Consider the following 13,705-nt stretch of genomic DNA (forward strand, 5'->3'; position numbering starts at 1 on the left):
CTGTTCTATTCACTCCCTCTGGGTATCTGGCATTGGCCACTGTCGGCAGACAGGATACTGGGATAGATGGACCTTTGGTCTGACCCAGTATGGCCGTTCTTATGTTCTTAAGTTCTCTGTCCCAGCATAAATGGGAAAAAGGACTTTCATACAACGAAAGCCATTTTGGTTTTGATTAAAGGTTACACTAAGGATTCCTTTTCTCTGGCAACTATGCAGGGAGAAGCCAAAGACCCCCATCACACATTCCACAGAGAGGAGGGGATAACACCTGTGCTCTCCTGGTCAATGTTTCTTTTCTTAAGGCTAGATTTTACCAGAGGTACTGTCTGAGGCCACGTCTATGCTTACCACGCCAGAGATCGATCTTCTGGCACTTGACTTAAGGACCCACTAAATCAAACTCTGAGGGTGCTACCAGCTGGTGCTGGTACTCCTAGGTTCACAAGGAGTAAGGGAAGTTGAAGCCACCGCTGTGGAGATGGTGCCAAGTCTGGCTTAAGGCTAAGTTATGTAGCTGGAGTTGTCTACCATAAGCTGATCTTCCGGGTCTAGTATAGACCTGGCTTGACATGTTAGAGAGGCTGCAGAGGGGTCATGAAGCAGCCAAAGCCCTGCTTCACAGAGCTGACAGCAAGGGGTGGGCAGGGGAGGTCCATGTGTGGGAGGCGCGGGAATTGAAGATTTCATTGTGCAAATCTGCTGGGACCTTCACCCGATAGAATAGGGCAGCAGGAGCTTTGACAATTGCTTTCACCTTATAGCAGTCACACAGTTGCTTTGCTGCAGTTCCATGGGCAAAGCAGGCAGTGCTCTTTCTGCCCATGTCCTCACAAACTACCGCTTTGCAAAGCTCAGCTATTCAGGGTTTCCTCGGAAGGATAGAATTTAGTCCATAAGGATAATAAAAAAGAGCTGAAGTGTTTTGGTTTTATTTAAAAGCATGTAAAACCCATATATTGTAATGAGGTGCAACTTGAGATATAGACTGAAATTCCGCTCACCTTGCAGTATTGTGAAGTTCTTGATGAGCTGTCCATGTCTGGAATCTACCAGCTTCATTTCTTCCATAATTAGTGACAAATTTGCAACTTCCACATCTAATCTTGATCTCATCACATCCTGTTGCATCCTGAGAGATGTAGAATCTAAACGAATATTGGCAAGTGTGTTGTTCATAAAAGTCAGGTCATCTGTGTGTTTACTTAAGGTGTCTGTACAAGTTGTCCTGACCTCATTGAGATTGCTAGTCAGTGTCCGCAGGTGATGTGCAGTGTAGCTGATGTTGCTAATGATATTAACTATATCTGTCTCAAATTGCTGAAAGCGCTCTTCTAACTGGTTAAACTTGGCAGAAGTTCTGTTCTCATAATCTTTATGGTGCTCCTGCAGCTCCTTAAGATTTTGTTCATTGGTTTGAGCGACTGTGGTGATGTTCTCCATTTGCCCACTGAATGAGTTAAGTTGACTATTCATTTCTTCAAGTGTATCATTATTAGCTTTGGCCAATGCTGAGTTGTTGACTGCTAACATCTGTAAATTTTGCACTTTTTCCTTAAGCCAATCAGTGTCCTTTCGTGCTTGAAGGACAACCTGTTGCAGATTTTGAAAGTCATTCTTGATTCTTTGGATAGCCTGACTTGTATCATCCACAGACCTCTGCAAAATACTGATAAGATTCCTTTGTTGAACTTGCGTCAGATTTAAATTGTTTAAATTCATGATGGCCACATTATGAGAATGCATTTGGCTTTGCAAATTTGTTTGGATATTACTTGTGTCTTGCTGGAGATTGTTGATATAACCAGTGTATGCTTGGAGTGTTTTATTGACAGTGATGATCATGAAGGAGTTGCTGTCCAAGACCCCTTTCATTTGGCTCTGCCTGTCATCTAATACACTTCCAGAATCTTGCAGCTTCTCCAGTGTATCCTTGTTTTTGGTGGTTTTCTCTGCAATCTCCTGAAGCTGCTGGCGAAGAGCCAGAATGTCAGATCTGAAGCTAGAAAGTTCTTTGTTAGTGCTCATATCTTTTTCTCCAGTTTGGTCATCTATTAAAAAGGGAAATTTTCAAAAGCATTAGCTTTGCATTGTTTTCTTTTTGTAAACACAATATCAAAAGACTCTTTCCAGAACTGTAAGTGCTGTGTCTAAGAATGGTCAGGCAATTAAAGCATTACGTTGGTGAAACATTCTATTGTCACTTTTCTAAAACTAATGCTGTAGGGTCTAGTTCTGCCCCTAGATCAAGGGTGGGCAATAAGCCAAACATGGTTCACCAGGCTGGGCCCCTGCTGCGCTGCTGGTGCTTTATTTACCTGCGCCTCTGCAGGTACGGTTGTTCGCAGTTCTGGTTGGCCATGGATTGCCATTCCTGGCCAATGGGAGCTGCGGAAAGTGGTGTTTAACCGGTTAACTAATTAAATGGGATTTTACAACCTTAATATGCAGATTCCTAGACAACCTGTTCATCAGACAGATCTGTGACGATAAGATCAACTCATATCCACTGCTATATCTCCCACAATGATACTGTACAAGGACATGCAGATAGGGTTCCTTATATGGCTTTTGGTTATGTGGAGATTACCTAATTTCTTCAGACCACTCTCCACTTCTGTGAGTTTCTCAGTGTATCTTCTGTGGGATGTCTCCATGCCACCTGTAACATTGTCCATTTTTTCTACAACTGGAAAATTGAGAACAGTCTTAATGGGCGTTTACATTTGTAATTTTTGTAGATTTAGTTGTGAGAAGTTCCAGCTATGAGATATGGTGTAAGTAATGAGATTTTCATAACAAGTCATATAGAAGATCAATAAATGAAAGTGTAAATAATGAAAAAAAAACCCCAACCAAGGATAGAATTACCTGGCTTTGCACTTAACTCCAGAGTTAAAGTACTCTGAATAATATCAGAACAGTGTGTTCCTTTCTGCTCACATAATTGTGCACTCTGCTAAAAAGTTAACCACTATGTTTGGATCAAATATTTATTTTGATAATAAACAGATTCATCTCATGAATGAAGAGTCGTCTGAATTTTCCTCTCTAATCAATTTATTTTTATAATATTTAACCGCAAGCAGTGCCTCCTTGTCTACTGGAGGTGTGTTGGATGCTTGAAGCTTGTTACACAACTAGAAGCAGATTCCTTCTTACTCTCCTCTAGGCCATTTCGATTCAGATGGACCAAATAATTTTCTGACCCTTTTAATCACTATGAACTGCATCTTAATTACTATGTGTGGAACCTATAGCTCATATATAAGATGCTGCTCTTAAATAACATCTTCTGAAAAGTCACAAATCCTTGAAACCTCTTGATAACAACATCAGGTCATTGAATCAAACAATGGCTTTAAAATAATTCTGATTTGCAAGGGTTTAAACCGTGTTTGTTCAGCCCAGCCTGGATGTTTGGCTGTTCCCAATTTGCTCTTGGCTTGATGAGGTTGGAGTTATTTTCCTGGCAGTGATGCATTCTGTTGCTTTTTATGGCAAGAGTAAGGGTAAGAAAGAAGGAGAGAGCCAGAAATGATGAGTCCAGAAGGCTCAAAGTGCTAAATATGTATTTATAAATGGTTACAAGCAAGGGAGGAAATTGAATGCTTCAGAAGCTAGATTCTGCACTGATAGAGTTGCCAACTTTCTAATCACACAAAACCAAGCACCCTTGCCCTGTCCCTTTCCCTTCTTTGAGGCCAGCCTGCCACTCACTCCATCCCCTCTCCCTCAGTCATTTGATATCTTCCACCCTCACTCACTTTCACCTGGCTGGGAAGGGGTTGGGGTGCGGGACAGATTGTGGGGTGCAGGCTCCAGGAGAGAGTTAGGGTGTAGGAGGGGGCTCAGGGTTAGGGCAGCGAGTTGGGGATGCAAGAGGTAGGCCTGGGAGGAAGTTAGGTGCAGGAAGGGGTTCCAACCTGGGATAGGAGACTGGAATGTGGGAGGGGTTTGCAGTAGGGATGTCAATGTGTAGACGATTACATGATTAATCAATAAGCCTGGGCTTATTGGTTAATCTTGTTGACTACATGCATTCCTCCCAATTTTTGCCTCTGTATCAGAGAAAACAAAGGGTTGGGGGGGAGCTGGTGCTGATACACGCAGGTGCTGATACACGAGCCATGCGTATTGGCTCCTGTGGACCTGCCTGCCACCCTCTTTGCTTCCTCTTTCAGTCGCAGGGAGGAAGCACAGGCAGGAGCCGGTGCTGGGGGAAGCCAGTTTAAAAGCTGGTTCCCTCCAGCAGCAGCTCCATGGTGCTGCCTGCGAGCTTGGGCCCGCTGCGGACAAAGGATACTCCGTGATAGCAGCCCCTATCTGTGGGGGCTCTCAGGTGGCACCATGGAGCTGGTGCTGGGGGGAACTCGGATTCCTGCAGACAGGGGCGGCTACCACCCCATGCAGCTGCCTCTGATACAGAGACAGAATTGTGGGGAGCAGGAGGCTCCCTGGGAGTGGGGACGGGAGCGCACTGGCTGTCAGCCCCACCTCCAGGGACTATTGAGTAGTCGTGTAACTGATAAAAGTTCATGAGGTTACACAACGATTTAATTGCATGATATTTAACATCCCTAGCTTATAGTGAGGCTCTGGCCAGCAGGCACTAACCTCAGTTGGCTCCTGGAGGCAGAGGCATGTCCAGCTCCTAGGCAGAGGGGCCAGTGGGCTCTGCACACCACTTGCACCTGCACATGCCACCCCTGCAGCTCCCACTGGCCATGGTTTCCAGCCAATGGGAGCTGTGGAGCAGAAGCCTGGGATGGGGACAGTGCGTATCGCTCTTGTGGCCTCCTCAGTGTCCAGGAAGCAGAGCTGCTGGCCACTTCCAGGAGCCATGAGGAGAAAGGGCAGGCAGGGAGCCTGTCTTAGCCCCCCTTCACTGCCAGCTGACTTTTAGCAACTTGGTTGGCAGTGCTGACTGGCTCCACTAGGGTTTCTTTTTGACTGGGTGTTCCAGATACCTGGCAACCATATGCCTTGGCCTTGAAGTCCAAACCTAGTATCAGTTTGGTGTTTGTGAACTCAAATCACAGTGAAAGCCTGAAGGCTCTGTCCTATACCCAAATTATTTGGACTCTGGACAGAGAGGAGCTGCACCATACCAGGTGGGGATCCACAAGACATTGTGCTGCATTGCGTCACTCCCCCAGTCTCCTTGCACGCTGGACAGGTGCTGCAATAGGCCTTTGGATGAGCAGTGACACCCAAAAGGAGATGAAGGACCTTGGGGGAATATGGACAGGGTCTCGTGTAGGTAGCAGAGAAATATGAAGAGACTGTGCATATATGTATGGAGTGTAGGTTTATGGAATTCTGTGCTTGGACTGGCCCTCTCATGGGGGGATTAAAAAGTTAAGGACCGCTTTTGTAATGCTGTGGATGAGCGATCACAGAAGCCAATGGACACTGCCTCAGCTTGTCCACTAATCAAGCATGAATTGTTGAAACCCCACCAGGTACTTCCTGGAGCAATGGTGAGGCTCAAATGCATACATGGGGATAAGAAACTCTGCCCGAAGGCACAAGAGCCTCTGAAAGTCCAGTGTAAGTTTAAATGGAAAGAGTGTTGGGGTAGTGAATTGGTTGCCTTGTTCCTTCACGTATCTGGAAACCCCAGAGGGAAGGAATCCAATCCCTAAGGAATGAAAAAGAGCCATTAAACTCTGAAGGATTGGGAAACACTAGACAGGAAGATACAAGCCAGAGAGAAAGTAAAGAAAGCAGAATACCCAGAGAGATGAAGTGAGAGGGGAAAGAAGATAAGGAAACAGTCTCAGGAGAAAAAGATACATGAGCTCATTAACAGTGATCAAGCAATTACTTGCGTGGAGCCTTACTGAAGTTCTTGAATCTCCAAATTAATACCTTTCCATAGCAAAAACTGGCAATTACATACACACACACACACACACACACACACACACAAATCTCAACCAATCACTATTCTAATATCACAGTTTCATAGCTGTTTGAAAGAGAAATTTCGAAGTTTGTTTCGTGTAAACTATGTCAAGCATGCAATGAATTATGGTAACTGACATTTCATGCTGCAATAATATTAAAGCTGAAAATAAAATAAATCCATTCTCCTCTCCATCTCTAATAGTTGGAGCTCTTGCTTGGATTCTCATCTGAAAGTGAAACACCGTGGCACATATGGTACATACCTTTGTATCCCAGAATGGCTACTGTTATTGTTAGCAAGGCACACAAAATATATAGTAGAATGATGGAGAACTTCAGTGCCCAATTATTTTTACATTTGGTACATTGAGTCCCCTCCTGAATACCTGGAAAAAAATGGGACTTTAAGAATCAGGTCAAAGAGTAAATCTTAACTTTCCTTGTGTTTTTTTTTTTGTCTAAAACACATAAACAGATTATATGTACACAGACTTATCTACACTGTAAGTGCTGGTAACATTCCATGGATTTAAGGCTCAGTGTAGCCCTACTTTAGTCATATGGTCATTTTAATGTCTCAGATGAGTATTAATTAGATTCAGAACACCCCGCATGTTATTATCAATCATAGGTGTGCGCACGGGGTGTGCCGGGTGTGCCCGGGCACACCCTAATGTCTCAGGCTGGCTAGCCCGAGCCATTTTTGAGCCCTGGGCCCCAACTGGCCTGGCAGCACAGCACGGCCCAGCAGCACAGCGCGGCGCCCCTGACGCACCCAGTAACACCCCCACCCAGCACGGAGCAGTCTCCTTGAGGTGCCTGGGAGCGCCCCCGCCCAGCATGGCAGCACCACACGGCATCCCTGAGGCACTTGGGAACGCCCCTGCCCAGCCCAGCAGTACGGCGCAGCGCCCTTGAGGTGCCCAGGAGCACCCGCACCCAGCCTGGCAGCACCGGGCAGCGCCTCAGGAGTGCCCCCACCTGACCCGGTAGCACCACGCAGCGCCCAGCCCTGCAGCACTGCATGGCGCCCCAGGGGCATCCCCGCCCCACCCTACAACACCGCGCGGCGCCAGGGGCGCCCCCGCCTGTCCCGGCAGCACCATGCAGTGCCCTGGGGGTACCCCCACCCGGCCCTGAAGCACCATACGGCGCCCTGGGGGTGCCGCGCCCTGGCCTGCAGCTTGGGTTGGCTCTGACTCCAGCCCTGCAAGCTATAAGGCAGAAGCTGAAGGTAAGGGGTGGGAATAAGAGGAAGGGGCTTTTGCAGTGGGGGAGGGTGGAGGAGGAAGAAAGGGGAAGAGGTGGAAGGGGCTTGTACTGAGGGGGAAGGGAGAGGGGGAAGAAAGGAGAAGGCACCAAAGGGACAGGGTAGAAGAGACACAAATGCTAGGGGATGAAGTGGAGACAATGAGGAAAAGGGCAGGAGAGGAAGTGTCAGTGGGAGGGGGGACAGGGTGATGCTGGAAGAGGAGAGGGAAGGGCACTAAAGATTGGAGGGGGAGGTGCTGGGAGAAGACTTGAAAGAAGGGGTAGGCATGAGGAAGGCGGGGATGGAGTAAGTCATGTGTGAGGACACGGGCATGAGGGGAATGGGGGCAGAGAGTGGTGAGGGGATGGGCATCAGGGAAAAAAGGGCAAAGGGAGCAGGGACAGTGAGAGAAGGGGGAGGCACCAGGAGGGTGCAGGGGTAAGGGAAGGTGCAGGTGCCAGGGGATTCTGGGGGTAAAACAGAAGGGCAGACACCGGGGAGGGACCAGCACCAGAGGAGAGAGGCGAGGGAGGTGTAAGACGAAGGGATGAGATGGGGTAGCTCATATGATCAGAGTGGGGCTACTGGAGGAGCGGGCACAGGGGGGAGAGAACGGCTGGTGGAGGAGGGGCAGGTCTCAGGAAGGCTGAGGGCAGTGAGAAGGGCAGGAGTCAGGACAGCAGCGGAGGGTGAGGGGTTGGGGGGCAGCAGGCACCAGGGGAGTTGATGGAGCAAGGGGAGGAGACATGGCAGCAGAGGGGAAAGGTAGATATTTATTAATAACTTGGGTGCCACAATGGCACATACAAACAAGCCACATGAACTCAGTACTGGTGCACAACACAAAATTCATTCTGCTCATGGGAGGAAAATCTTAGAGGGAACACTTCGCCCCCCCCAGCCTCTCCACCCCCGCATTAATGTCAGACGCATTGGATTAATGCAATCGCAGGATAGCTGCATGGGGGGGGGGGGGAACTAATCCCTATTGGTAGGAGGATGGTGGGAAAAGTCCTTGGGTCGGGGGTCACATAACACTTTTTACTTTTGGTCATGTGCCCATCTTGCCCGGAGAGGGTTACCTCCAGGGGCATGGCTAATGGGGGTCAGGGGCATGGTTAACAGGGGTCAGGGGTGTGGCTAATGAGGGGGGGGTCAAAGTGCATTTTTAAAAAATTCTTTGGGTGCACACCCTAATGAAATGTGCTGCGCATGCCTATGTTATCAATAGTCTGACAATGAGACAAGATTGCAATTAAGACAAAAATTATGGCAATATTCTGTCTAGATCCTCCTGGTAATAACTCAGTTCTAGCATTCAACTTCGCTGCATTGTGAGCAGTGAGTGATATGCACACATAAACTGAAAGAAGTAGAGCTGAAACTAAGTGCTAGTGTAAATGTCTGAAAGGAGACTTTTGCCCTATTTTGCAAATTTTATATTGAAACACAGGGATGGTGACAGACATCACTGGGACTTGGGCAATGTGGGGGGCATAGTCTTGGGTGGAAGGGGTGGAGCTAGTATCTAGCCTCTCTCAGCCAGCCTTCAGTGCTATACAGGACTCTGGGGCTGAGGTTACTGTTGATGCCATGGTGGAGATGGCCTGGAGCCCTGGGCCAATTGCTCTTTTTGCCTGCCCTTCCTCCTCTCCCCTCCTCCCCCAAACCACAATGGCAGAATTGTTGACACATGGACTTAGAAGGAAAATATGAGGATTTCAGCACTTCACTTTTTTTCTACTGTATAAAATAAGGATAATGAGATTTAGGGTTTCTCTACACAAGGAAATTTAGCAGTATAGTAATACTGGTATATCTCCCTGTATGAAACCCAAAAGGAGTTACATCAGAATAATTATGCTACTCATACCATTTTTCCACATAAGTGAGTTCGAAGGAAGAGAGAATAGAGAAAGGGACCTTCAGCTGTGAGGAAAAAATGATCCTTTAATATTTGGTATTTAGTTTCATACAGAAAATACTAATGTCAGTCTAATGTGGAACTGTTTTGCCAATGATTACAGGGTATAGCACATAATCTGCTCAATGCTTGCAATGCTTATAAAAAAATGCAGGGGAAACAGAGATCTATAATAACCATGAAAACATGAAGACTGTGTTGGAATGAATGGAAGAGATTAAGCACTCATTAGGCAAGGATGAATATAACCTCCTGCGTCTATTAAAAATGAACTTCCTTGACCTTTTACCTTATTTCTTTATTATTAATGGAATCCCAAAGGAGAAAACTTTAGTAGGCAGTGTGTACCAAATTACTGATCTAATGAAAACTTGTTCAGCAACTTTTTATAAGTAAATTACATTTCTCAGGGGGATTAACCTACCAGCTGATTTTACTTTTCTGCAACTTGTGACCTTCTGCATAGTGCAATTCCTCAGAGAAATGCATAGGCAGCCTTAGCTGTTTATTGAGGACTAAGGACAGAAATAACAAGTTAAATCATTTCTTGTTATCTCAAAGAGTAATAGGTTCTAATGGTTTTCTTAAACCAAACATGCTTTAAAGGGGGAATTTTCATACGGAAGCAAATTCAAGAAGAGAGAATTATACAAAAAGTTTATCTGAGTTATTTTCTTAGTCCCCTTTACTAGTGTTATTTCACATATCGGCCTTAGATTAGACTGAAACGAACAATTCACAGGCCAGTTCCTTTTTACACGTTATAATTGTGTGGTGAAGTCACACCATAATCTTATGGTTGTGGGACACCACATTTTGTTGCAATGGGATAGATGTGATGTCAGGGATTCAAAATTATGAAGTCACTGTGGGACATAGAAGAGAAGCTCAACTGGGGAAGAGCAACTTTCAGCTAGAGGTACAAACCTCTCAGTAAATTGATAAATGTGGCAAAAAATGTCAGGAAAACAAGTTAATACATTTATGTTCTAAATCTATCTTTGTTAGTGTGAGCCCGGCCAGAAGCTCCAGACGGGAAAGAGCTCTCTGCTCTCTCTATTGGAAATTAATGGGAATTCAGAGCACTCAGCATATCACATGATTATGCTCTTATACAGGTAACAGAAAACTTGATTCACTACCATCAGCATTGAGACAAGACACACACTAAAGCACCTATAAAGACTTAAGTGATTTATTTAAACAATCTGAGTTTCAATTCTGGTTCATATTGGGTGTGTGTATGTGAGAGAGATTCCTGTTCTTGTCAACTTCCACTTAAGTTAATGGCATTTTGGCTATTTGGAGCCTGTGAATAAAGACTACAAGATTTGGTGTATTATCTGTGTAATCAGTGTTATCTGAGTAGGTTTGTAACATCTCATTTGGAGATCTTTAAGTCAATGGAACCAGTGTGGACATTTTTCTACAAAGGGAACATATATAAATCACACAGAACAGGGCTTCGTTTTAATCAGATCTTCTTTGTTGTTTGTAGCACAGCATATGCCATTATGTATTCTCAACACGTGGTTTTAATGCTGATATGCTCCCAAGACATTTGTCAGTAGCTTTACATACCAAAAAAGTCAGGGGCACTTCCGGGTGATGAGCATTGCTCTCTGCTGACTTTATCAACATTTAATAAATATCAGATGGGACATGCTGGGCCTTGCTTCACTTGACACACTTTTCTTTTTTCCTGACTTATTTTAATAAGAGGTTTGTTTTTTCTGTCTCACTGTTGGGAAGACATCTGGCCAAACAGACAGCAAGTCACTACAAAGGGATCCTGCTGGCTCACATGTTTTGGGGACCCCCATCTCTGTGAACCAAGATTGTCACAATAAACATGCAAGAGAGACATCCCCCTGTTACCAGCCTTTGTAGTATTTGTTTTTATAGCATTACATTCTAGTGACTGGGAACTTTGTTTTTCTGCAGGAGGTACCCATCTGCAGTCTCCTTTTGTGCTACAGCAAGGCAGTTTTTTTCTTTTAAAATTACAGGGGGCCAATTGCATATTCTCTTTGCCAATGTGCAGATACCTTATCAAAGGTCAGACGTCTCAAACATATTCTGTTTCAAAGACCATGATTTTAAATGCTTAAGTGTAATGTGTATACATATTTTCCTGTCAGATAATTCTTTTGAAATATTTTCCATTGAGCTTTCTACTTGGCTCTTGCTTCAGGAATCCAGGTGTCCTCATAAATTCTGTGCTATAATGTAGAGTTGTGATGAAGACACAAGATTCCCTACCTAACCATGACAAAAAAGCATTGCTCAGATAATTTAAATATTAAAAGAATGTGGTGCAGGAAACATTATCTAGGGACATGGGTAACTAGAGTTATGCACCTAAATCCATATTTAGTCTAATTTTAAAGATGCTCAGTACAAGTAGTAGTATTAGAATAAGCATGTAGGACCCAGCTTTTAATATATACTTAGTTGCCAAAAAAAGGCAGAGAAGCACCTAGTGAGATTTTCAAAAGCCACTTAGATGTCTAATGCTCTAATGCCAAGAAGAGTTAGATGCCTGAGTGCTTTTGAAAATCCTACTTGACATCTCTCTGCATATGTAGACATATAAATATGTTTAAAAATCTGACCCTATAACTAAAATCAGGGACACAAGTTTGAAAATTTCAGCTAGTGTATCTGACAAGTAAAATTATAACGCTTTAGCATTAAAGACTTACAAATCTTGATATATACCTTTAAGCATTAGGAGGTTGGTCTAATATCAATAGGGAATAAAGAGGCAATTTTCAGACTTTGGGTCCTAAATTTTAGCATCCAGATATACATTTGGGTGTTTGCACTGACATCTTCAATACCTAAAATAAGAATCTGACTACCTGAGGGACAACTGGAACATTGAAAGGAAAAGATTAGGTGCTCACATGTGAAAACTGGGCTCAAAGTATTTAATATTTGGATCTGCTGAAGTATTAAGGGAACAAAGGGCATATTTCATTAGCATGTTCTAAGCTCAGGTTTTCAATTTTAACCTTCAATAAAGCTTGGAGATTTGGTTGGCTGGATTCTACAAAGTTTTGGCTGAGATTTGCAACTTTTTTCCTTCATATGATTTTTACAGTTTAGTAAACTGTAAAAACTGTATTCATGGTATGAATTCATATAATCCCAAGTGAATATTTTGGTTACAAATAGCAAAACTAACTATCCAGATAAATCCTGATAGTTAACATATCTTAGAAAGCAAAAAGTCTGTAAAACATTTAAATCAGTGATTTTCCTAAAGTTTATAAATTACAAAAATAGGTTGATTTTTCAGGAACATCAGCTCTTTATTTCCCTAGGCTTATCGGTTAATCTAGTCAACTACTCGCATTTGCCCCCGTTTGCTGCCTCTGTATGAGAGGCAGCGGGGAGGGGAGGAACAGGAGCTGGGGGGAGCTGGCTTAAAAGCTGGTTCCCCCCAGCACCATTTTTGTGGTGCTGCCTGTCCCCTCCATGCTGCTGCCTCTATCAGCAGCAGCATGGAGGGGACAGGCAGGGAGGGGGCCAGAGAAGCTGCTCCACATCCCACGGAGCAGCCTCTGTCTACGGCAGCCCAGGCTGGCTGTTGGCAGGAGCTGCTTTGCGGCAGGAGCCCTTGTCTGTGGGGGGTCCCAGAAGACATGAACTAGCCCCGGGCACCGTTGAGAGATGCTGCTTCACGGCAGCCTCTCCTCCTCCCTCCCCCCCCAGCTACCTTTGTTCACAGGGAGCTTGGACCCCACAGACAGGGGCTGCTGACACCTCTGTCTGTGTGCGGGACAGCAGGCAGCCTGTCTGCATGGGGAGCTGATTTTCAAATTGGCTCCCCTTGCGGACCGGCTACCACCTGGCACCCTGCACTGCTGCCTCTGAAACATGAGGAACCGATGCAGGGTAGTAGGGAACTCCCTGGGAATGGGGCTGGAGCGCACTGGCTGCCAGCCCTGCACTAGGGATTGTAGAATAGGTCATTACCACTAAGAATTCATAAGGTTAATTGACTATTCTATTATCAGATTGCTAACATCCCTAATTTGAATCAGACAGATCCCAGCTCCATGCTGCCTATGTGTCATCAAAGAGAGCACAGAGAGCACAAGTGAGAGGGACTCTGCACTTTCAGATCCCATGTCTAGCCCCACACTGTTCCAGAACATTAAAGGAGGGAAGAGCTCTTGTGATTCAGTTTGACCATCATCTCACACTTATTTATTTAACCCATCCAGCATTTTGACTTTAGCTTTGTACTTGTTCATTGTAGAATACAGAATGAATTGTCAATTTTCCCAATTATACACATCAATAACCATAACCATTTAATTATGTACAGTACTATTACCAAACAAGGTCCTGCAGTGATTAAGCAGTCAATATCTTAAAAGGGTACAGAAAAGGCCTTGGTACAACACAGGCAAACCACTGAGTGTCTGAACTGTATGGTACACAAAAATAGTTAGGAAAGCTGTAGGCTTGTCATGGCAAATTTTGAGGAAAATCATAGATTTGTTACAGTACAATATCAAGCCATAGAAATGTGGTAAGATGATTAAAGTCCCAAGGGACATGGGATCTTTTAAACCACTGTATTAAAACAATGCATTCAGATC

General features: G+C 44.8%; 1 protein-coding gene across 1 annotated transcript in view; it reads right to left on the bottom strand.

Moving 5' to 3' along the window:
- COLEC12 (collectin subfamily member 12) overlaps positions 1-13,705 on the bottom strand; it is a 133,604-nt gene that overhangs the window by 19,427 nt on the left and 100,472 nt on the right. The window contains exons 3-5 of the mRNA XM_014581524.3: positions 6,177-6,299; positions 2,591-2,689; positions 1,005-2,051 (exon numbers count right to left, since the gene is read on the bottom strand). Coding sequence (XP_014437010.3) covers positions 1,005-2,051; positions 2,591-2,689; positions 6,177-6,299 — 1,269 coding nt within the window. The remainder of the gene's footprint in view (positions 1-1,004; positions 2,052-2,590; positions 2,690-6,176; positions 6,300-13,705) is intronic.

This window comes from Pelodiscus sinensis, chromosome 2 (assembly GCF_052426305.1).
Source record: "Pelodiscus sinensis isolate ZL-2025 chromosome 2, ASM5242630v1, whole genome shotgun sequence".
NCBI classification, from domain to species: Eukaryota; Metazoa; Chordata; order Testudines; family Trionychidae; genus Pelodiscus; species Pelodiscus sinensis.